The sequence below is a fragment of the Schistocerca nitens genome, chromosome 6 (genome assembly GCF_023898315.1).
Source record: "Schistocerca nitens isolate TAMUIC-IGC-003100 chromosome 6, iqSchNite1.1, whole genome shotgun sequence".
Classification (NCBI taxonomy): Eukaryota; Metazoa; Arthropoda; class Insecta; order Orthoptera; family Acrididae; genus Schistocerca; species Schistocerca nitens.
This window is the reverse complement of record NC_064619.1, coordinates 409,218,522-409,242,678: the sequence shown is the minus strand read 5'-3', so window position 1 is coordinate 409,242,678 and position 24,157 is coordinate 409,218,522. Positions and strand designations below refer to the sequence as shown.

Genomic DNA, 24,157 nt, shown 5'->3' with positions numbered 1-24,157 from the left:
TGTCCGAAAGAACAGACACCACATACATATAAGTATATAGTTCTGGCAAGACCGGCCATGACCTTCTTGTTCTGTGCAGATGTACACATATTCCCCGAACTCTTAGGGGACTTCATAAGAATGTCTTCCACGAGTAATGAGTGTGTTGGGGTGGGACACTACGAATGTAGTGTGTGGACATACAAGGCGAGAATGTGGGTCTCGCGGGAGGCGTGCGCGAGATAGTCCCTGCAGTTGCACTATCCTCTGTGCCCTTGGTGGTTCAGATGGATTGAGCGTCTGCCATATAAGCAGAAGATCCCGGGTTCGAGTTGCTGTCGGGGCACACATTTTAACCTGTCCCCGTTGATATATATCAACGCCCGTCGGCAGCTGAAGATACTGAAGATATTAATATAATTCTAATTTTGTTATTGTCGACGTGGCAGGAGCGGTTGGACCCCAATGCCCCCTACATGCAAAACCTAATCCATTCATTTAATCACGGTTGCTATCTAGGTCGTGCAGGTGACAAAATTTTGCCCATTGAGCGTGCTCCTTATCGTGTGGATTTATTGGCTGTCGCGCACACAAGCCAACCATTCCGCGGGACAGCCGACAGTAATTATTTTTGCAGTCAGAAGCGGAGCGGCGCAAAGAGGTTTGCAGTTTCCGGCGAGTATTTAAATGATATCGGCCGGTGCAGACCGCATTAACGGCCGCGCGCAGTATCGTGTTGGCGGCATTCCGCGAACCGGACTCTCCTTGGCGCCAGCGCCGATTGGCTATCGCGCCGGCTGCGTCTGCGGCCGCGGCGGGGCCCGGAAGCGCCGCGATAACGCAGCAGGATGCGACGGCGCGTTATTTGTGGAGTCGAGAGCGTCCGTTCAGTGCGAGTGGCCAGTGCGTACCGACAGCATCGTTCGCCCAGCCTCGCCATGTTGATCGAGACCAGGCCTCCGCCGGCGCCGCCGAAAGGTAACGCTGCTGCTCAACGGAGATCCGTGCAGTGGAACAAGAAGCTCAGCACGCCTAGTCCCACGTCGTGTGTGCCTCCGCGCTTTAGGTCGTGGATGTCGCGTAGGACATCAAGCCGTGGAGGAACAGAAGCCTGTGATGTTATGAATGAATCTCTCTCTCTCTCTCTCTCTCTCTCTCTCTCTCTCTCTCTCTCTCTCTCTCGAGCCCGTAATCTCCACCGACAAATTTCGAATGTTGTTGAAGGACATTTTCAGAGTATTTTGCTATAAGGGATCTGCGGCCTCCAGTGCCTCGTCATAGATTAATAATCAAATTTATTCGGTTTGTTCCCCAAATACCACACCAATACCCATGAATGGACGTTGGAGTAATCTGATGAATTACAGACCCGTATTGCTAACGTCGATTTACATTACTAGTGTGGAACATACACTGCGTGCCGGCCTTTGTGGCCGAGCGGTTCTAGGCGCTTCAGTCTGGAACCGTGCGACCGCTACGGTCGCAGGTTCAAATCCTGCCTCGGGCACGGATATGTGTGGTGTCCTTAGGTTAGTTAGGTTTAAGTAGTTCTAAGGTCTAGGGGACTGATGACCTCAGATGTTAAGTCCCATAGTGCTCAGAGCCATTTGAACCATATACTGTGCTCGAACATTATGAATTACCTCGAAGAACAGCGATTTATTGACAAACCGGCAACACCTATTCAGAAAATATCGTTGTTGTGAAAAGCAACTAGCCCTTTATTCCCACGAAGTAATGAGTGCTATCGGTTTTTTTTTTTTTTTTTCTTCACAGGGCTTTTGACACCACCGTTCCTCACAAGCGAACTCTAATCAAATTGCGTGGCCATAGAATGTGGTCTCAGTTGTGAGACTGGATTCGTAATTTTCTGTCAGAAAGATCACAGTAAGTGACGGAAAGTATTCTAGCAGAACAGAAGTAATATCTTGCTTTCGCCAAGGAAGTGTTATAGGCCCTCCATGCAATCGCCGCAACATGAAGCACTATGGACAATCCCAGTGCCACTGTGGACAACAGCATCCTGCAGCCAGGGAGAGGAACTTAAGACTGTTTTCGGATGATGTTATCATATACCGTCTGGTAAAGTCATTATATGATCGAAACGAATTGCAGAATGATTTAGATAATATATCTGTATGGTGCAAAAAGTGTCATTTGACTCTAAATAGTGAAATATGTGAAGTCATCCACATGAGTACTGAAAGGAATCCGCTAAGTTTCGGTTACACGCTAAATCACAGAAATCGGAAGGCTGTAAACTCAACTAAATACTAGGGATCACATGAGTACTGAAAGGAATCCGCTAAGTTTCGGTTACACGCTAAATCACAGAAATCGGAAGGCTGTAACTCAATTAACTACCAGGGATCACATTTACGAATAACTTAAATTGGAACGATCACATAGATAGTGTTTATGGGAAAACAAACCAAAGACCACGATTTATTGGCAGAACACTTAGAAAATGTAACAGGTCTACTAAAGAGACGGCTTACACTACGCTCGTCCGCCCTCTTCTGGAGCACTGCTGCGTGATGTGGGATCCGCATCAGATGGGATTGACGGAGGACACTGAAGAAGTTCAAACACATGCAGCTCGTTTTGTATTATCGCGAAATAGGAGAGTGCCACATATATGACACACGCATTGCGGTGGCATTCATCAAAGCAGAGAGAGTTTTTCGCTGCGGCAGGGCCTTGTCATGAAATTCCAATTACCAATTTTCTCCCCAGAGTGTGAAAAAATTTGTTGGCGGCCCACCTACATATGGATGAATGATCAACATAGTAGAATAAGAGAAATCGGAACTCGCGCAGAAAGAGTTAAGTGTTCGGTTTTTCGTACGCTATTCGAGGGTGGAACGTTAGAGAGGTAGCGTGGAGGTGGTTCGATGAGCCCTCTGCCAGGCACTTAATTACGAATTGAAGATATACCTTTGTTTCTGTGAAAGTATGAAAATACTTTCCAAACATCGAAAAAGCCTGTAATAAGCCAATACCAAAACTTAAAAGCACGAAACACGGGATAATGCAACAACTCTTGAGGCAAATGCAAAAGTAGTGTGGTGTGGTTGCCGTCGCTACGAGAATAGTGTTGTTGTACTGGTGTTCAGTTGCACTCGGTGACCCCATACACGAGGTGTAATATCGGCCAACTCTATCGATCTGTTCGTATACTGTTGTGAGTCATTGTTAACAAACAGCTAACACTGCCAAAAACATTATCAAGACAATGGAGCAGCTCAGAAAGCGATATTGAGAGCGCATTACTGTCAACCGCCAGTTCCTAGTGCCATTAGTGAATAGTTTATTTCCAAACAAGATACACAGCGCGTCCCATTGCTATTTACACTTTTGAGCATATATTTTAAGTGGAGCACAGGTGCAAACGTAAAGGGGGATAATAAATCGAGCGGAATGTAGTTATTCTGTAACGAGCCAACGAAGACCATACATACGTCCCTTACACCAAAATACTGAAGAAATATTCCAGAACAGCATCCGAAATTTTGTCGTCTGAGTTCGATTTACTGTGATATGAGTGCGTCATCCTAAGTTTCTACGACATGGAAAGTGCTAACAAGGGGTGTTTCCGATTGTGACATCTACTTTGGAAGTGGAAAAGAAGGTGACTGTGAAGGCGTATTTGCAAAATTGATGGCGTAAATTGCCAGCGGTTTGCTTACGAAATGGGTTTAATTGTTTGTATTTAAAGGAGAACATTGCGTCGCGCGTTGGTGTGAAAACTTTTTACTCTACAATTTACAGTGTATCTAATAAATTAAGTTGGTTTCGTCACTGAACTGTGTCACTGACATTAACGTAGAGAGATACATCGAGTGACATGGATTGTAAAGCACAATGTAACGTAAAACGTAGGACAAGCTGATAGGATTTACCATTTGAGGTAGCTCATTAGAAAATAAGGAAAATATTTTATTCATACGAAGAATGTGCGTACAGCAAGAAGCTGTTTAATGTAAAAATAATATGACCATATCGTGATGATATGGTGTTGTCAGTGAGGTAGCACATACAATTTAATTTATTAAATAAAATCTAGATTGAAATATTGTAACACTATGTTTGTTCCTCGATGTGATCTACGCATCCCTAAAAAAAACATTTAAATTCAAACAATAAAACGCGTGTGTAAACGAACAGCCGGCGGGAAACGCCTACAGTTTCACAGACAAGCTACGTTCATGTGCCCTTTCATTTTGTTCGATAGCCTGCGGTCTAGTCGCAGACTCCTATTGTTAGTGTGTTAACTTGATAGACTATTCCCAGTATGAGGGAGAGGACGTGTGAGTTGGCTGTACACTCATGTAAAGTGTTCTTTTAACGAAAGTAAAGCAATACGGGTGAGATGAGGTGTTGCATTGCCTTAATTGAAGCTTCAATTTTACTGCGGGGTCCTGTAGGCGAACGAACAAATGCTGTACGTTCCGGTCTTTTTGTCCGTGAGGAACGATGGCAGTCTAATCAACGGACCCAATGTAAAACCTGGTAAACACTTAACGTCGAATATCTTCTTTCTCCTGCATGGATTCCCTTTGTTTGCAAGCGGCATACACCGTCTAACAGGTTTCTGGTGGACTCGGATTCTGTCATCAGCTTATATCAATATGTGCCTCGATTCATGTCCAGACGACTTTTCCCCTCGTTTTGGGCGTCCATTGGCGGTGTTTTTCCTGTGCCTACCATATTCACAGTGGTCAGTACTTATTGACGTGCGCTCAACACATTTATGTGTGGGGGCATTAGCTTTCGTACTCACAGCGAGTTGGTAGCTCTGAATGGCGTATAACTGCTCACTAGTCGCTGTTATACAACAATGAATCAGCGAGTGGTTTGCTGTACTGTGACCAGTGTATCCGCAGTTGCAATCCTGGATAAACGATGGCAATCGTCACCAGCGTGTTGACGCACACGGTAACTGACTCAAAAGGCGGCGGTTTTCTCTGAACGCTGCACCGTCGACACATTGGTTCGAGAAAAGTCCAGTACCTGAGCGAACTCAGAGGTAGGAGGTGCAAAGTTCCCGCGACCAGATGTACTCATATCGCGCGTCTCGCCCTTGACTGCCACACTGACACACATTGCAGCACCTAACGACATTTACATCTTCATATATTCTCCAAAAGCCACTACATAGAGCATGACGGAAAGCATATCGTAACAATGTTAGCAACTTGCTTTTGTAATCGATTCGCGAACTGAACGAGGGAAAAACAACACTCTAAACTCCTACGCGCCCTAATCTCTCATCTTTCTATCATGATCCATACGCGAGATACAAGGTCTGTTCGAAAAATTTTGAAACTTTATCCACAACATTTTTCTTCACTTACCTTTTGCTTATCGTGCATAGTCTCCTTCGAAATACTCTCCTCGCACAGCTGATAAACCGCTCCAAAAGCCGTTTCCACTTCCGGAAGCACTCTTGGTATGCCTATTGCTGGATCGTACGAAGCGCCGTTTGCGTCCTTTCAACGGGGTTTTCAACTTTGGAGATAAAAGAAAGTACGCAGGGGCCAGGTCTGGAGAGTACGGAGGATGAGGCAGCTCAGTGATTTCGTTTCTTGTGCTATAGTCACTCAACAATAAGGATGAATGTGCGGGTGCGTTATCGTGACGCAATAGTCATGAATTGTCTCGCCACATTTCAGGCCGTTTCCTTCTCACATTTTCTCGCAGGCGTCGCAGCACGTCCCGATAGTACCATAGATTAAGAGTTTGTCCGTGTGGGACGAATTCACGATGATCAAATCCTTCATAGTCAAAGAAAGCTATCACACGGCTTTGACATTTGACCTGACCTGACGAGCTTATTTTGGTCTTGGAGAACATTTTCCTACCCATTATGAAGATTGAATCTTTGTCTCAACATCATAACCGTAGACCCATGACTCATCACCAGTTATGATTCTCTTAAGGAACATTTCGTTCTCATTTGCGCGATGCAAAAGCTCTTCACAGATTGCAAGACGAAGGTCTTTCTGGTCTTGACTCATGAGCCATGAGAAGATCTTGGCGGCAACGTGGTGCATTCCAAGATGCTGTGTCAGGATCTCATGACATGATCCTACTGAAATGTTACAGTCTTCTGCAATCTCTCGGGCAGTCAGTTTTCGATTGGCACGCACAATTTTGTTGACGTTCCTGATATGAGCGTCGTCGATAGCCGTCAAAGGGCGTCCCGATCGAGGGCCATCTGTAACTTCCGTCTGGCCATTTTTAAACCGTGTGAGCCATTCATAACACCGAGTACGGCTGAAGCACTCAGCACCGTAGGCTTTCCGCATCATTTGGTTTGCCTCTGTAAAGTTTTTTTTTTTTTAGTTTCATGCAAAATAATACGCAAACGCATTGCTCCTCTAACTCTGCCATCTCGAAATTCGCAAAGTGCGACATATCGTTCTAACATACACAACAATGAATCTTCCGGCAATTACACATTCAACACAGTCGTGTGCAGTTATGCCAACAGCATTTCTCTCCAACTCACCATTGACGCGAAACTACGAATGTTCCGGAATTTTTTGAACAGACCTCGTATACATTATTGGCGGCATAATGGTCGCACAGATACCCTGGAATACAGTTTCAGTGAAGTTATACCGTCCTGTCACGATCCTAGTAGCTAGTCTTTGAGAATTAGTTCGATTTCTGTTGTCATGCACACTTGATTAGGACCGAAACACTGGAACAATATTCAAGACTTCGTCGCACTATACTCTTGCATGCAGTCTCCTTTACAGACGCAACACACCTTCCTTTAACGCTACCAAGAAGTCTGAATCTTCCGTTCGCCGTCACTATTACTGATTTTACATTTTCCTATTTCATATCGCTTCTTAGTATTACGTTGAAATATTTATACCAGGGTCGCCCACTTGGTGCGCGGGTGCGGCGTGTAGACCGCATGTTTGCAGAGGCTCTAGCGTCCCATTTCATTTAGCATTGCCGTGCGGCATTTTTCGGTCGGCATGACTTCCTTCAGTTCGTCGTGTCAGTGCTGTTTATCGTTCGTCAGGAGTTAATGATATAAGAAAGTTCATAGGTCCAGTGGATGTTTGCACAAATAGACAGTCTAGCGATCTAGGGCCACAGGCCTTTAAAAATGAATAGAAATGACATACGAGAAGAATAAAAATTCTCAATATATGTTACGTGATGCACGGTTGCGTAATCGACAGGTACCACAAATTTGTTATGGAATGACGTAACAAAACCACGCAGAATGAATATAACGATTAGCTGATAATGCAAGAGCAAAAAATTACAACGATCAACAAATGGGAGCCATTGTTCAGATTGCATTCTATGCTACATTTACAGGCATAGGGCACGTCATTAAATTTTCAGGAGTCCCACACTCTATTCAAAAAAGGCACTGAGCACTATGGGACTTAAGAGCTGAGGTCACCAGTCCCCTAGAACTTACAACTACTTAAACCTAACTGACCTAAGGACATCACACACATCCATGCCCGAGGCAGGATTCGAACCTGCGAACGTAGCGGTCGCGCGGTCCCAGACTGGAGCGCCTAGAACCGCTCGGCCACTCCGGCCGGTACACTCTATTCCACTGTCAGTTGTGAGTTCAAATGGTTCAAATGGCTCTAAGAACTATGGGATTTAACATCTGAGATCATCAGTCCCCTAGACTTAGAACTACTTAAACCTAACTAACCTAAGGACATCACACACACCCATGCCCGAGGCAGGATTCGAACCTGCAACCGTAGCAGCAGCGCAGTTCCGGACTGAAGCGCCTAAAACCGCTCGGCTACCGCGGCCGGCCAGTTTTGAGTATGGAGGCTTCATATATTACTGCAAATTACGTTGATTAAGCCGCCTTGAACGATTTTTCGATTTAAAATCAGCTGTTGTTGAATTTATGAAGGAAACAGGAGAAGAACGAAAATCAGAACATCCGGAATGGATTGCAGACCTCACACTTTAAGTGGACTTGACTGCACACTGTCCACAGTAAGACATTGCAAAGTGAGAAACAACTTATTCTCGACTTCACAGGGATGCGTTCTAAAAGGAGAGCGTACGTTCTTGTGAGGAACAAATCCTGATAAAAACATCAATTTTCCTGAGTTTACTGACGTTAATATGTGAGGTTTGAACAATTAATTATTGCCTCGAAAGAATTACAACGTTTTGACACTGCCATTCTTCCACCCGTTTTGGAAATGTCTTCGAGAGCATTTGCCGTTTCAGTTGAAAGGGCACCTGTGCATGTGCGGATGAAACTGACTAATCTGCATTGTAATTCCTGTTTAGAAGATAACTTTTCCGCGTTAAAACTGTCCAAGAGTTTCTACGTTGTTTTCCTCAAGAAGAATTTCCACATCTTCATCATGGGATTGCATACGTGATAAAATATTTAGAAAAATAATATCTGTATAAAGGCTTTTTTCGATTACGAAGCTAAATGAGGCATGATTATTTGGGAACCTGAACGCAAAAATCTGTGAAATTGTCATGTCTGTCCGTATGCCAACAGTTTGTACCAGATTAAAATTATATCTTAGGCAAACCAAAACTAATTGTATAATTTTGTTTGCGATCTGTGTTGTTGAGAAATATGAAACCAAATCGTATGCAGTGCGACTGCATTGACATTTAAAAGTCGTACATTCGGTTTCCTTTCTTCTCCATCTGTAACTCAGATGGCGTGGCGTGGCTTGGTGAAGGGGATATGTGTGTTCAGTCAGGCGAGAGAGCGGTAGCACGCGAGCCAGAGCCGCCCGCGTGTTTAATTCTGGGTCGTCCCTGCACCTCGAAACACACGATCTGACGTACTCAAGGTGTTCACCACTAATCTTGTAATCAGATGCTGTACCATTATTTTCTTTGTTAAATGAATTATCTTCCACTCATCTTCATTTAAGAAATGGCAGAAATGTCTCTGAGCACTATGGGACTTAACATCTGAGGTCTTCAGTCCCCTAGACTTAGAACTACTTAAACCTAACTAACCTAAGGACATCACACACATCCATGCCCGAGGCAGGATTCGAACCTGCGACCGTAGCAGCAGCGCGGTTCCGGACTGAGCGCCAGAACCGCTCGGTCACAATGGCCGGCTTATTTAAGAACAGCTGCCGCTCATTACACCAAATGGTGATGTTCAGTTTTTCTTCAATTGCTTACAATCGTCCCACGATGCTATTTTGCTGTACACAACTACGTCATCGACCAACAGTGTTATAGTATAGCCGATCCTATCAAGCAAGTTACAGATTGAACTGTTCCTCTCTCTCTCTCTCTCTCTCTCTCTCTCTCTCTCTCTCTCTCTCTGTGTGTGTGTGTGTTTGTGTGTGTGTGTGTGTGTGTGTGTGTGTGTGTGTGTCATATGCGATTCAATTTACTGTTGACAATAAAAGCATAAGAGGCGAGGGTTTTAACATGAAGAAGCATGAGATGTTGCAAGTGACTACATTGAAGGCAGAGCTTCGGCACTCTAACAGTATTCTTGGAACTGATACATGGATGTCCCCGACGGCATTTACTTATCGAAGTAACGCAGTCACGTTCGATTTCCTTCCCCAGGTCCGAGAAAATGCTCAGTCTGGAATGATCTGGTCATCTTCGGAACTTTAAACCCTAATCTTCCTAATCCTCATACGTTAAGATTTTTCTTCCTGATGGGAGCTGGACATGTTTTCGATCGTTATGGCTGTCATTTTATCGGCCGCGTTTGGTTACGAGACTGTAGTGCTCTTTCCTTCGAGTGGTGAATTATTATTTAAACGAACGTACACCACTCGTATCTCTTGCTTAAACTGTTGAGGGTACCATTGGAGACTGTAAGTGTGGGATCTTCCCTGACACCGTCACTTACGCGTTTCTGAACTGCTGCGAGCCGGAGTACGGCGTGGGTGGTGGCCGTGTCGCTGCTCGCCTGCGCAATATTCGCCTCACGGCGCCGGTGTGGGAGCGGGCATTCCTGCCCGCCAAACACCGGCTGACGTCACACTGCCGGCGCCTCAGCACGGCGTGGCACGCCTTAGCGGTCTCTCTCTCTCTCTCTCTCTCTCTCTCTCTATCTCTCCCCGTATGTGTGGCTGTCGGAGGGGGGGGGGGAGGAGGAGGGATAACTTACAGGTGCGCAACAATGAGTCAGGTGTACAATGTGAAGCGCATAATAGTGGGGATAGAGAACATCGCCGAAACACTTTGTCATGAAAGCCGTTACCTCACAGGCTATGAAGTTGGTGAGATTCCGGCGACGTAAATATATTACACTACTATCAATTAAAAATCCTACACTAAGAACAAATGCAGATGATAAACGAGTATTCATTGGACAAATATACAGGGTGTTTCAAAAATGACCGGTATATTTGAAACGGCAATAAAAACTAAACGAGCAGCAATAGAAATACACCGTTTGTTGCAATATGCTTGGGACAATAGTACATTTTCAGGCAGACAAACTTTCGAAATTACAGTAGTTACAATTTTCAACAACAGATGGCGCTGCGGTCTGGGAAACTCTATAGTACGATATTTTCCACATATCCACCATGCGTAGCAATAATATGGCGTAGTCTCTGAATGAAATTACCCGAAACCTTTGACAACGTGTCTGGCGGAATGGCTTCACATGCAGATGAGATGTACTGCTTCAGCTGTTCAATTGTTTCTGGATTCTGGCGGTACACCTGGTCTTTCAAGTGTCCCCGCAGAAAGAAGTCACAGGGGTTCATGTCTGGCGAATAGGGAGGCCAATCCACGCCGCCTCCTGTATGTTACGGATAGCCCAAAGCAATCACACGATCATCGAAATATTCATTCAGGAAATTAAAGACGTCGGCCGTGCGATGTGGCCGGGCACCATCTTGCATAAACCACGAGGTGTTCGCAGTGTCGTCTAAGGCAGTTTGTACCGCCACAAATTCACGAAGAATGTTCAGATAGCGAGATGCAGTAATCGTTTCGGATCTGAAAAATGGGCCAATGATTCCTTTGGAAGAAATGGCGGCCCAGACCAGTACTTTTTGAGGATGCAGGGACGATGGGACTGCAACATGGGGCTTTTCGGTTCCCCATATGTGCCAGTTCTGTTTATTGACGAAGCCGTCCAGGTAAAAATAAGCTTCGTCAGTAAACCAAATGCTGCCCACATGCATATCGCCGTCATCAATCCTGTGCACTATATCGTTAGCGAATGTCTCTCGTGCAGCAATGGTAGCGGCGCTGAGGGGTTGCCGCGTTTGAATTTTGTATGGATAGAGGTGTAAACTCTGGCGCATGAGACGATACGTGGACGTTGGCGTCATTTGGACCGCAGCTGCAACACGGCGAACGGAAACCCGAGGCCGCTGTTGGATCACCTGCTGCACTAGCTGCGCGTTGCCCTCTGTGGTTGCCGTACGCCGTCGCCCTACCTTTCCAGCATGTTCATCCGTCACGTTCCGAGTCCGTTGAAATTTTTCAAACAGATCCTTTATTGTATCGCTTTTCGGTCCTTTGGTTACATTAAACCTCCGTTGAAAACTTCGTCTTGTTGCAACAACACTGTGTTCTAGGCGGTGGAATTCCAACACCAGAAAAATCCTCTGTTCTAAGGAATAAACCATGTTGTCTACAGCACACTTGCACGTTGTGAACAGCACACGCTTACAGCAGAAAGACGACGTACAGAATGGCGCACCCACAGACTGCGTTGTCTTCTATATCTTTCACATCACTTGCAGCGCCATCTGTTGTTGAAAATTGTAACTACTGTAATTTCGAGAGTTTGTCTGCCTGAAAATGTACTGTTGTCCCAAGCATATTGCAACAAATGGTGTATTTCTATCGCTGCTCGTTTAGTTTTTATTGCCGTTTCAAATATACCGGTCATTTTTGAAACACCCTGTATTATACTAGAACTGACATGTGACTAAATTTTAACGCAATTTGGATGCATAGATCCTGAGAAATCAGTACCAAGAACAACCACCTCTGGCCGTAATAACGGCCTTGATACGTCTGGGCATTGAGTTAGACAGAGCTTGGATGGCGTGTACAGGTAAAGCTGCCCATGCAGCTTCAACACGGTACCACAGTTCATCAAGAGTAGTGACTGGCGTATTGTGACGAGCCAGTTGCTCGGCCACCATTGACCAGACGTTTTCAGTTGGTGAGAGATCTGGAGAATGTGCTGGCCAGGGCAGCAATCGAACATTTTCTGTATCCAGAAACGCCCGTACAGGACCTGCAACATGCGGTCGTGCATTATCCTGCTGAAATGTAGGGTTTCGCAGGGATCGAATGAAGGGTAGAGCCACGGATCGTAACACATCTGAAATGTGACGTCCACTGTTCAAAGTGCCATCACTGCGAACAAGAGGCGACAGAGGCGTGTAACCAATGGCAGCCCATACCATCACGCCGGGTGATACGCCAGTATGGCGTTAACGAATTCACGCTTCCAATGTGCGTTCACCGCGATGTCGCCAAACACGGATGCGACCATCATGATGCTGTAAACAGAACCTGGATTCATCCGAAAAAATGACGTTTTGCCATTCGTGCACCCGGGTTCGTCGTTGAGTACACCATCGCAGGCGCTCCTGTCTGTGATGCAGCGTCAAGGGTAACCGCAGCCATGATCTCCGAGCTGATAGCCCATGCTGCTGCAAACGTCGTCGAACTGATCGTGCAGATGGTTGTTGTCTTGCAAACGGCCCCATCTGTTGACTCGGGGATCGAGACGTGGCTGCACGATCCGTTACAGCCATGCGGATAAGATGCCTGTCATCTCGACTGCTAGTGATACGAGGCCGTTAGGATCTAGCACGGCGTTCCCTATTACCCTCCTGAACCCACCGATTCCATATTCTGCTAACAGCCACTGGATCTCGACCAACGCGAGCAGCAGTGTCGCGATACGATAAACCTCAATCGCGATTGGCTACAATCCGACCTTTATCAAAGTCGGAATCGTGATGGTACGCATTTCGGCTCCTTACACGAGGCATCACAACAACGTTTCACCAGTAAACGCCGGTCAACTGCTGTTTGTGTATGAGAAATCGGTTGGAAACTTTCCTCATGTCAGCACGTTGTAGGTGTCGCCACCGGCGCCAGCCTTGTGTGTATGTTCTGAAAAGCTAATCATTTGCATATCACAGCATCTTGTTCCTGTCGGTTAAATTTCGCGTCTGTAGCACGTCATCTTCGCGGTGTAGCAATTTTAATGGCCAGTAGTGTAGTTCTACGTTCTAAGGGACTGATGACCTCAGATGTTAAGTCCCATAGTGCTCAGAGCCATTTGATCCAGTTGTCAACGGCGATGGTGGAGGAGTGGTACGCCGTACCACAACTACTCCTTACCAAACTTGTGGCCAGCATGAGAGTTCGCTGCAGAGCATAACTGCAATCCATGATGTCCACACGTCCCTCTACTAAGAACCATGTCTCGCCTTTTCTAATATCCAGGGGACCAACAAACGTCGCGATGTCTTGCAAAGTTTTATTTGTATTTGTCTCATTACGTGTTCATTTAGATTAACTTATATACAACCACGAAGCAGTTCTTTCTATGCGTGGTCCAAGTTTCATAGAGCTATGTTACTTGGTAGTGCACATCTAGCAACATTTACTTTCACCTAAACAGTACCGTAGCAATATTTCTATGTTTGGTCCTGTTTTATAGAAAACTCTTACGGTACTGGATACCGTTAAGTCGTAAAAGACAGGCCGAAGATGAGTGCACATTCGTCAGCACTTAGTGGCAAACTAAATACTATATTATCATTTTCAAACAGAATGTTCGGCCATGGTATGCTATAAAAATTTACTGAATTTTCTGTACTCCGTCGTCCACTTTCCCAATTTGGCTCCGTCGCCACTGCTCGTGGTTTCAGACGTCAAAGAAAGGAAAATCCATTTTCTATTTCGCCTTTTTTTATGATGAGCTTCAGCGTGAAACTCTACATCCTGTCCCCACATGCGGGCTGTTGGGAAGCACTGTTAACTTCACAGTACTCCATAGCTGGACTAATGTGCGGTTTGAACGCTCTCAGTCCCCGCATTTCAGATGCCGGACTCATCACTCAGCGCTCATTGGGCTCTGTCGGCAGGTTCCCTGGCTGAGCAGTGTGGCTGGTCACGACAGCCGGCTGAACACAATAGGCCGCGAGCGCCGCCTATTGCCGTCTCCATGCGTAGCGCACTTGCGCGTGAGTCACGGGAAACCGGCACGCATATCAAGCACAACAGTCGGTCGCTAAGGGTGACGGGTCGACTTCGCTCTGTTCTCTACAATGTGAAGTCATTGTGAACAATAGAGCTCACCGATCTCCAGCGGGTTTGAAGCTATTTTTTAGGCTCCCAGGTAATCCCGGTTATCTTCCCATGCCCCTGCCACAAATGTCAGGAAGGCAGTAAAAGAATCCAGTGGAGAGCTTCATACAATTCCCGTTGTGACGGATTATTTGCCGGTATTGAATCGGAGGAATGTGAGCTTTAACATACGTTTGTCCCTTTAATTTTTTGGTAAAGTCATTGCTTGTTAAAAACTTCAAATTTCAACGAATGCATAATTCTGATTTTACCATATCGATCTCATTTTGTTTCTAGCGTCAGACCTCAAATTATTCATGTGACTGACGACTCTTCCCGCATAGGAATTATCGTTCTGATAATTTTACAAATCAATAAATAAATTAGTTATTTGGGTGGAATTCTAAAAATACCGAACCATTCACACTACGGTTCCGAACACCAAACACGGGGCTGAAATATCGAACAGTTCGGTAAAAAATACATCACCTTCAACCCAGGACGTGACCTATGCCCAGGGCAAACTGTAGCTTTGCTCACACATTCCCCCCGTCTCATTTTCCGGGCCGACATCCCTCATTTTTTGTTTAGCTCTCGTCGCAACATCCCTGTTTATTCGTTTATTGAAATCAACACGACTTTACAAGTATACGCATTGGAATAACTATTTTCCGTATGATACATTTCAGAACTTGATAACACACTGTTCATAGTCACGTTGTTCATTCTTTAAATGCTGATCAGTGCAAAGGCGTATGAAACCACTCCTCAAACGCAAAATATACTTCTATTCAATTTCGCCATCGATATATTGAAAAAAAAAAAAGTATCGGTATATCGACGTACTGGCCTATAAAAATATCGGCTGCACATTGTAAATATAATGCCGATTTTCGAACTGTACATTTAAATATTGATTTAGTATTAGATATTCTGTACATCAACAAGCTAGCAGCCTGCCCATCCTCCTTAGAGCCAGAATTGAAGGAAAACGGTGCACGTTCACGCTTGGCGATAACCACTTTGCTAAGAATGGTAACTGCATGTAACTGGCACAACAAAAGATGTCCGTCGTTCGGTTTCGTCACATATCGGATGTGTCAGGAACACTTCATGGCGACTTCCCTGTTTTCTTTCTTTCTTTTCCTTTAAATCGTGTGATGAAGTTTTACATTAGCATTTCCCCTCACACGTGTCAATTCCAATCGCCCCCCCCCCCCCCAAATTGCAACCGGACTACTTCTTTTTGTTACCTGTACTTGCTTCACGCAGTCAAAGGGAAAGACTGGACGTGATGAAAGCTCAAGTAGTAAGAATCCTTCATACGTAAAAGTAAATTATGTTCTGCTACAATTTCAAATATTTACCGAAAATTGTGAAAGAATATATTATAATATAAAAATATCGGCACTTGATATTGTCATTTTCGAATAGATACCTAATGGAAGAAGTATCGATACATATCTATATTTTATCAACAGCCCTAGTTTGGGAAACTGGATAGGGCTAGCAGAAATTATATTATACTTCTTCAACCGTTTTAAAAACATGTTACATTAAAAAGCTATTTATTTAAATAATTCGCTAACGTTCGGACGTTCCGTCTACTAGTGCCTATGAAATTCCGTGATTTTTGAAAGTATAATCTGTTTATCATCAAGGCCGGACCGGGTTCGATTCGCGGTCAGGTTGGGGATTTTCTCTGCCCGGGAACTGGGTGCCTGTATTGTCCTCATCATTTCATCGTCGTCATCATCATCACCTTTCGTGACAGTAGCTAGATAGGACAGGCCTGTTGACCAAAGCAGCAGTCTGTAGCCCAGCAGCCTCACGAGAGCCGGCCCCACAGAAAGGTGCTGTTTGTTAGTCGTGGTGTGGACTGCCGAATCCGAAGGCGCGAAGTTTCTTAGTTCGCTAACTGCTTAGAGCTCTGCAGCATAATACAACCTTTTTATTTAGTTTGTTAAGTTTCTGGGGAGGAGTGAGAAGGACTTCTTTACTTGTGTGTCTGGATGAACAGACATTTTTGAAGAGAGACAGAATGCCAAAATTATTTCGAAATAAATTCGCTTAATGCGACTAACTTGGCTTCAGCTGTATTAGGTGTACATGTACTACCTATTGGTGACTATGAAAATTTGTGCCGGACAGGGACTCGAACCGGGGTCTCCCACTTATCGCGAGCGCTCACCTTAACCAAACTTACATATGTCACACTGTCTACATCCCTACACCATAATATCCTATGTCCGTCACTAAAGGGTCGCAGCTATACACTGTATGCGTACCAGACACAGCTGAAGCCAAGTTATTCGCATTCGGCGAATTTATTTCCTAGCGACTTTCGTGATTATCATATTGTTGGTGCTCCATAACTCGATAGTTGAAAATGAGAAACGATTTGCAGGGAATTGACATGTGGCGCGCTCTCTGTTGCAGACTTGGCGCTGTGGAACAAGAGCATCTCGCAGCGGTGGCGGCGGCTGCGCAGGCGCTGCTCGTCGTTCACGACGCCGACGTCGACGTCGCCAGGGTCCGGGCAGCAGGAGCGGCTGCTGGAGGCGCCGGCGACGCCCGTCCAGGTGAAGGCGGCGTCGGCACCGCGGCACGCGCACATGGCGTCGGCACTGAGCCGGTCCGCAGAGCGGCTGGACGCGCGCCAGCGCGCCGCTGAGCCCGAGGAGGCGGCCACCCCCGGGGGCGGCGGCTCCACGCCCGGCCGCGGCGGCGGCTCCGTGCCGCTGCTCCGCCGCCTCCATGCGGGGCTGCGCAAGCGCAGGGCGCTCTCCGTTCACGAGCCGGTGAGTACTACGAATCACAAATGAGCTCGCGGCCCCTATGACATCTCCGAACTTCGAGCTCCTGTAAACACTGAAGCGCCAAAGAAGCTGGTATAGGCATCCGTATTGAAATACAGAGATATATAAACAGACAAAAATACTGCGCTGTTGTTAGATCGGTTACTGCTGCTACCGCAGCAGGTTATCAAGAATTAACTGAGTTTAAACGTGGCGCTATAGTCGGTGCACGAGTAATAGGACACAGCATCCCCGAGACAGCGATGAAGTGGGGATTATCCCGTACGACCCTTTCACGAGTGTACCGTGAATATCAGGAATCCGGTAACACATTAAATCTCCGACATTGCTGCGTCCGGAAAAAGATTCTGCAAGAACGGGACCAACGGCAACCGAACAGAATTATTCAACGTGACAGAAGTGCAACGCTGCCGCAAATTGCCACTGTCATTACCTCCCTTTCCTGTTCCACTCGCGTATGGTTCGCGGGAAGAACGACTGCCGGAAAGCCTCCGTGCGGGCTCGAATCTCTCTCTAATTTTACATTCGTGATATCCTCGGGAGGTATAAGTAGGGGGAAGCAATATATTCGATACCTCATCTAGAAACGCACCCTCTCGAAACCTGGACAGCAAGCTACACCGCGATGCAGAGCGCCTCTCTTGCAGAGTCTGCCACTTGAGTTTGCTAAACATCTCCGTAACGCTATCACGCTTACCAAATAACCCTGTGACGAAACGCGCCGCTCTTCTTTGGATCTTCTCTATCTCTTCTGTCAACCCGACCTGGTACGGATCCCACACTGATGAGCAATACTCAAGTATAGGATGAACGAGTGTTTTGTAAGCCAACTCCTTTGTTGATGGACTACATTTTCTAAGGACTCTCGCAATGAATCTCAACCTGGCACCCGCCTTACCAGCAGTTAATTTTATATGATCATTCCACTTCAAATCGTTCCGTACGCATACTCCCAGATATTTAACAGAAGTAACTGCTACCAGTGTTTGTTCCGCTATTATATAATCATACAATAAAGGAACCGTCTTTCTACGTATTCGCAATACATTACATTTGTCCATCCGTCAACACCGACATTGGACTGTTGATGGCTGGAACCATGTTGCCTAGTCGGACTAGTCTCGTTTCAAATTGTATCGAGCGGATGGGCGTGTACGGGTATGGAGACAACCTCATGAATTCACGGACCCTGCGTGTCAGCAGGGAACTGTTCAAGCTGGTGCAGTGTCTGCAATGGTGTGGGGCGTGTGGTGTTGCAGTGATATGTGACACCTGATACGTCTCGATACGACTGTGACGGGTAACACGTACGTAAGCATCCTGTCTGATCACGCATTCTAAAGGACTTGGGTCGGAAGTTCCAGCAGGACAATGCGATTCCCACACGTCCAGAATTGCTTCAGAGTTGCTCCAGGAACACTCATCTGAGTCTAAACACTTCTGCTGGCCCCCAAACTCCCCAGACATGAACGTTACTGAACACATCTGGGTTGCCTTGCAACGTCCTGTTCAGTAGAGATCTCCATCCCCTCGTACTCTTCCGGATTTGTGGATAGCACTGCAGTATTCAAGGTGTCAATTCCCTCTAGCACTAGCACGCTTACCAAATAACCCTGTGACGAAACGCGCCGCTCTTCTTCGGATCTTCTCTATCTCCTCTGTCGGGTCCATGCCACGTTGGTGTGCGGCACTTCTGTGTCTCGCGGTTGTCCTACACGATATTAGGCAGGTGTACCAATTTCTTTGGCTCTTCATTGTAATAGGCTGAACCGTCCGCCGTGTGTTCTCCAACTCTGAGGATTTGGCAGTGTTTACCATGTGGTTCAAATGGCTCAAATGGCTCTGAGCACTATGGGACTTAACATATATGGTCATCAGTCCCCTAGAACTTAGAACTACTTAAACCTAACTAACCTAAGGACAGCACACACATCCATGCCCGAGGCAGGATTCGATCCTGCGACCGTAGCAGTCGCGCGGCTCCGGACTGAGCGCCTAGAACCGCTAGACCACCGCGGCCGGCTTACCATGTGGGTCACTAACCTTTTCACGTAACTTCTTAGAGTATTTCTGATACTACATGTATGAAGTGTGCCAAACAGTAATGTGTATAGAGATACTTAGAATAGCCTTTTTAATTAATAGGAGAATGAAAATGTAATTACACGGCTAAAATACATATGCTCGGAACTAGTGTGGTAGGTCGTAAATATTAAAATATAATGCACTAAGAATTTCGTACCAATGTCTTCAAATTGGTGTGTTATGACTATACCGATTTATTTGTTTTTGTTCATGTTTAGGCACTCCCAAAAGTGATGTTTATTTTTTAATCTTAAGTAGGTTCATTAAGAAATGCGGCAGATTATACAGAGGGGAAATTGGACCATGAATGAACTCAAACCTAGAAGTATATTCATATAGGCCTATTACCCAAAACTAACTCTGAAGATTATGTTACTGTGCCTGCGCACTATGGGCAATCCACTATGAAAATACCTTAATTACCTCTAGTCCTATAGGAAATGGGGTTAAGTGTTATTTCGTTTGTGCATATATGGTTATGACAACCACGTATAAATAATCACAATAAATATTGCTTTCAACTTTGCCAACTGCGAAAATGTCTTAGGAATGGAAAAATTTTGAGACGAACTCCTTGAGTATAGTTTTCGACTGGCGGAAGAAAGGCAATTCTGTACAACTAGTTTCATGTTCATAGCATGTACCTGCAGTAATACACAATTGAGCTCCTTGTCCTGGTTGCTAGTTGTCATTGCGGCAATGTATGGCACATCTGTCTCTTTGTTCGGGATCACATGGAAACGTAAACGTGCTAAAGTCAAGCAGTGGTTAGTGCACTCTACAGCTTAGGAGAACCAATATTTAAGAAGAATTCTTCAATGCATTTAATTTGCACTCGCAACGTGACACATATGTGAACTAGTATGAATATCGTATACTTTAGGGGAAACATGGCGGACAGTTCATCTTAGGTTGTATTGTATTGTATTGTATCGTATTGTATGGAGCTGGGGACCTAGAAACGACGGAGAGGCTTCATCCCCGCCGTAGCCTGCAGTGGTACACAGCCCACAACAGGCTACAGCAGTCTGCTCACCCCACCGCCGCCCCACACCGAACCCAGGGTTATTGTGCGGTTCAGCCCCAGTGGCTACCTGGTAGGTAGGGAAGTCGCAATAAGTGATCTTCGATGGAGAATCATCGACAGACGTAGAAGTAACACAGGGTGTCCACCATGGACTTCATGATGTGTGTATTAATGACCTTGAGGACAATATTTAATAGTAACCTTAGATATTTCGCAAATGATGCAGTTATCTTTAATGAAGTGCAGTGTGACAGAACTAACTCTCTCTCTATGCGAGCAGGCCTCGGAACGCCCAGCGGTACCGATCGACCGCCATGTCATCCTCAGACGGTAGGCGTCACAGGATGCGGATTTGGAGGGCATGTGGTCAGCAGACCGCTCTCCTGGCCGGTGTCAGGTTTCGTGATCGAGCCCGTTACACTTCAGTCAAGTAGCTCCTCACTTCGCTTCACAGGGGCTGAGTGCATCCCACTTGCCAACAGCGCTCGGCAAACACAGACGGTCACGCATCCAAATGTCAGCCAAGCCCGACAGCACGTAACTTCCGTGATCTGACGCGAACCGTTGTTACAACTGCGGCAAGGCCGTTAGCGCCTGAAATAAGTCGCATAAATATTCAGTCAAATTTTGATCATTTTTTAAGGAGATTCAAAGAATGGAAACGCACTTTAAATGTATAAAAAATGTAAAACTATGCACTTCACAAAACAAAACAAAAAACAAAAAAACGTAGTAATCTGTGACTACTCACAGTTGGAACCGGTTAACACCTCCGAATATATGGACTTAACATTGTGTAGGGATATGAAATGGAATGATGACATAGGCTAAGTCGTGGGTATAACAGGAAACAGACCTCGGTTTGTTGATAGAATGCTAGGAAAACGCAACCAGTCTACAAAGGAGATTGCTTACAGATCACTCATGTGACCGATTCTAAAATATTGCTCAAGTGTGCGAGAGCTGTACTAAATAGGACTAACTGGGGATATTGAACGATACAGAGAAGGACAGCACGAATGACCACAGGTTTGTTTGATCCATGGAGGAGTGTCATTGCGATGATGAAGAAACTGAACTGCTAGGCTCTTAAAGATAGGCGTGAACTATCCTGAGAAGTCATACTTACAAAGTTGCAAGAACCGGCCTTAAATGACGATGACTCTATGGATAGTCAGTACAAGATTAGTTTAACTGCGGCACGTACAGAAGCATTTAAACAGTCATTTTTTCTACGCTTGAATTGAACGGGGAAAAGCGCTGATAACTTGTAGTATGGGACATAACCCTCTGGCAAGGACTTAAGTGGTTTGCAGGTAATTGATATAAATCTAGATCCACGCGAAAGTGGGTCCAGTACTTTAAGCATAACGCCAATCTTGCTTTGTTCTTGTAACTAGCTGAAGCTCTAAATAAATCGCGGTGTCACAGTAATCTAGATTTAACTGTAGGGAGCCACTTTAGAATTAAAAACGACACTTACGTCTGGTTAGAGTATGGAAATGATGGATAAGAATTTTGAGACTCTAATGTATCACACCTTGAGATGGTCTAGAACTGAATAATACAACTCAGTCTAGAAAATGACAGAGGTGTTTTCTACGCAGCTCGTGCGGAAAATAGCTTTCAGGAACGCAAATGACACGTGAACATATAGGAAGTCCTTTCTCGTGACACATTCTCAGGGGCAAAACAACCGTGGGCTGTCGATAATAGTGTCATTGCGCAACAACACCGTTCTCAGCTTGTATTATGAGAGTGGACTCGTGGCGTGACGGCTGTTGCAGTTTTCCTGTTTGTAGCTTGAGGCGGCCGTTGGAAATGTGATAAGGATCCTACGCAACTGGCTAGTTTTTGCCCACTGTGGCTCTGGCTGCGGACGAACACTGTCCGGGAAGTGCGTTATCAGCCACGCCGTTCCGCACAGGTCATTCCCCGTACTGTGCATCCACTAAAAATAGTACACAGGTCTCTGTGCATTTGCCTGACGTACCGTACCCTCGATGTGACTACTTCCGTATCATGAAACTACAACGGGAGGGCTCTTGTTCATGAAGGCACCGGGGTACAGCATGAGGAAATTACAAGTGATGTACAAGGCAACACGCTGAGATGAGAGAAGTCATGGTATACCTCCTTTTGTCCGGCGAAATGCACCAACTCGACGTGGCATGGACTCAAGTCGCTGGAAGTCCTGCAGAAAGATGTAGCCATGCTCCTTCTATAGCAGTCCATTATTGCGGAAGTGTTGCCTGCGTAGGATTTTGTGCACGAACTGAACCTTCTGTTATGTCTCATAAATGTTCGACGGGATTCGTGTCGGGCGATCTGAGTCGCCAGATAATTCGCTCGAATAATCTTGAATGTTCTTCAAACCAATTACGAACAATTGTGGCCAGGTGACGTTTGGAAATGTGAAGTCCATGAATGGCTGCAAATTGTCTCAGAGTACCCGAATACAACCATATCCAGTCAACGGTCGGTTTAGTTTGACCAGAAGACCTATTCCATTCCATGTAAACACAACCCACACTATTACTCAACCACCACCATTTGTGCAGCGTCCTGTTGACATGACAGCACAAAAAAATTCACACAATAGCTGTCAGTGCCATACCAAATGAGTGGCAGGAGTGGGTTTCATTGATTCAGGCACCAACTTCTGTTTGTGCTACATCGGGAGAGTAGATCATTCCCTGTTCATCGTATACCAAGCTTCTAAGCAGTAGGGAATTTTTATTTAGCTTTACCTCTGCGATTTTGTAGTTTATTCTTAAATTTCTCTCTTGTTTGTAGAGTGTAGGTTTCCACTGTCTTCGGTTTTGAGAAGGATTGAGGGAATGTTGTGTTCGGATGCGGTGTTGGAGACCCTCCGCTGACAGTTCCATACACTGTGGGGGTGGAGACGTGTCCCCCAATCGGCGCACTGCTGTGATCGGCTCGGTTATTGCCTACATTGAGGTTGACCTCTGCACCGTGGTCGAGTGGAAAGCCGTTTCAAAGTGTGACAGACAGCGAAAGGCTTTCCAGGGGGCCAAGGACCCTACTAGATTTGTCTGACAAACAGGTTTCAGGCGCTATCTGTGGCGTACAAAGATCCTGAGCCACTTGCAGTCGTTTGCCCTGTTTCAGTGGAAGCCTTTTGGTTTGTAAGGTGTGGGCATTCACAGAGAGTGGGATTATTGGTGGTTGTGAACTCAAATCTCAGGAGCCTCTTAGTGGTATTGCTGCCAAATAGGGAAAGAAATCCAGTATGTATTCTATATGCATATCTGGGGAAGTCGACCCGCATGTGGAACGGCGCCTTCCATATACCATGAAGAACACAGAATGCAGCGAACTACACGTGGTGGCTCATACCGGGACTAAGGATGTACCTCTCTTTGGATCGGAAGAGATACTCTCTGGTTTCTGGCGGCTAGCTGAAGAGGTGAGGATGCCAGTCTTGCTTGCGAGACGAAGGCAGAGCTCACAATCTTTGGCGTAGCTGAGAGCATCGATTACGAACCTTTGAGACGGAACCGAGGTGAGCGCCTGAATTAGGGGCTCAGACAGATCTGCCGTTGTGTAAGCCTACACGTATGATGGTGGAGAGTCGGGATCCGCTTAATAGATCAGAAGTCCACTACGTTCCGGACGCGGCTACCCGAGTAGGAAGGGCAGTGTGGAGTGGACCGGGCTGTCTTTTTAGATTAAAGAGTCTCAATAATGAACAGACAGCGGTTCAGTCTCGGAAGTACAGGGAAAACACAGGATGAATGTAGACCTTGTGTTGGCAAAGAGCCAGAGTTCCATGCACTAATACCACTGAAGCAGATTTTGTTACAGGTACTGAAAGATGGCTAAAGCCGGAGATAAGGTCATCAGAAGGTTTTACTAAGGACATAACGGTCTCCGATTTAGGATGGATTAAATTCAGTGTATGGTGGTGTGTTTATTGCTGTTA

General features: G+C 45.7%; 1 protein-coding gene across 1 annotated transcript in view; it reads left to right on the top strand.

Annotated features, from left to right (window-relative positions):
* The first annotated feature begins 827 nt into the window (after positions 1-827).
* Positions 828-24,157, top strand: part of LOC126263379 (uncharacterized) — a 90,521-nt gene continuing 67,191 nt past the window's right edge. The window contains exons 1-2 of the mRNA XM_049960471.1: positions 828-957; positions 16,720-17,081. Of these exons, the coding sequence (XP_049816428.1) occupies positions 828-957; positions 16,720-17,081 (492 nt within the window). The remainder of the gene's footprint in view (positions 958-16,719; positions 17,082-24,157) is intronic.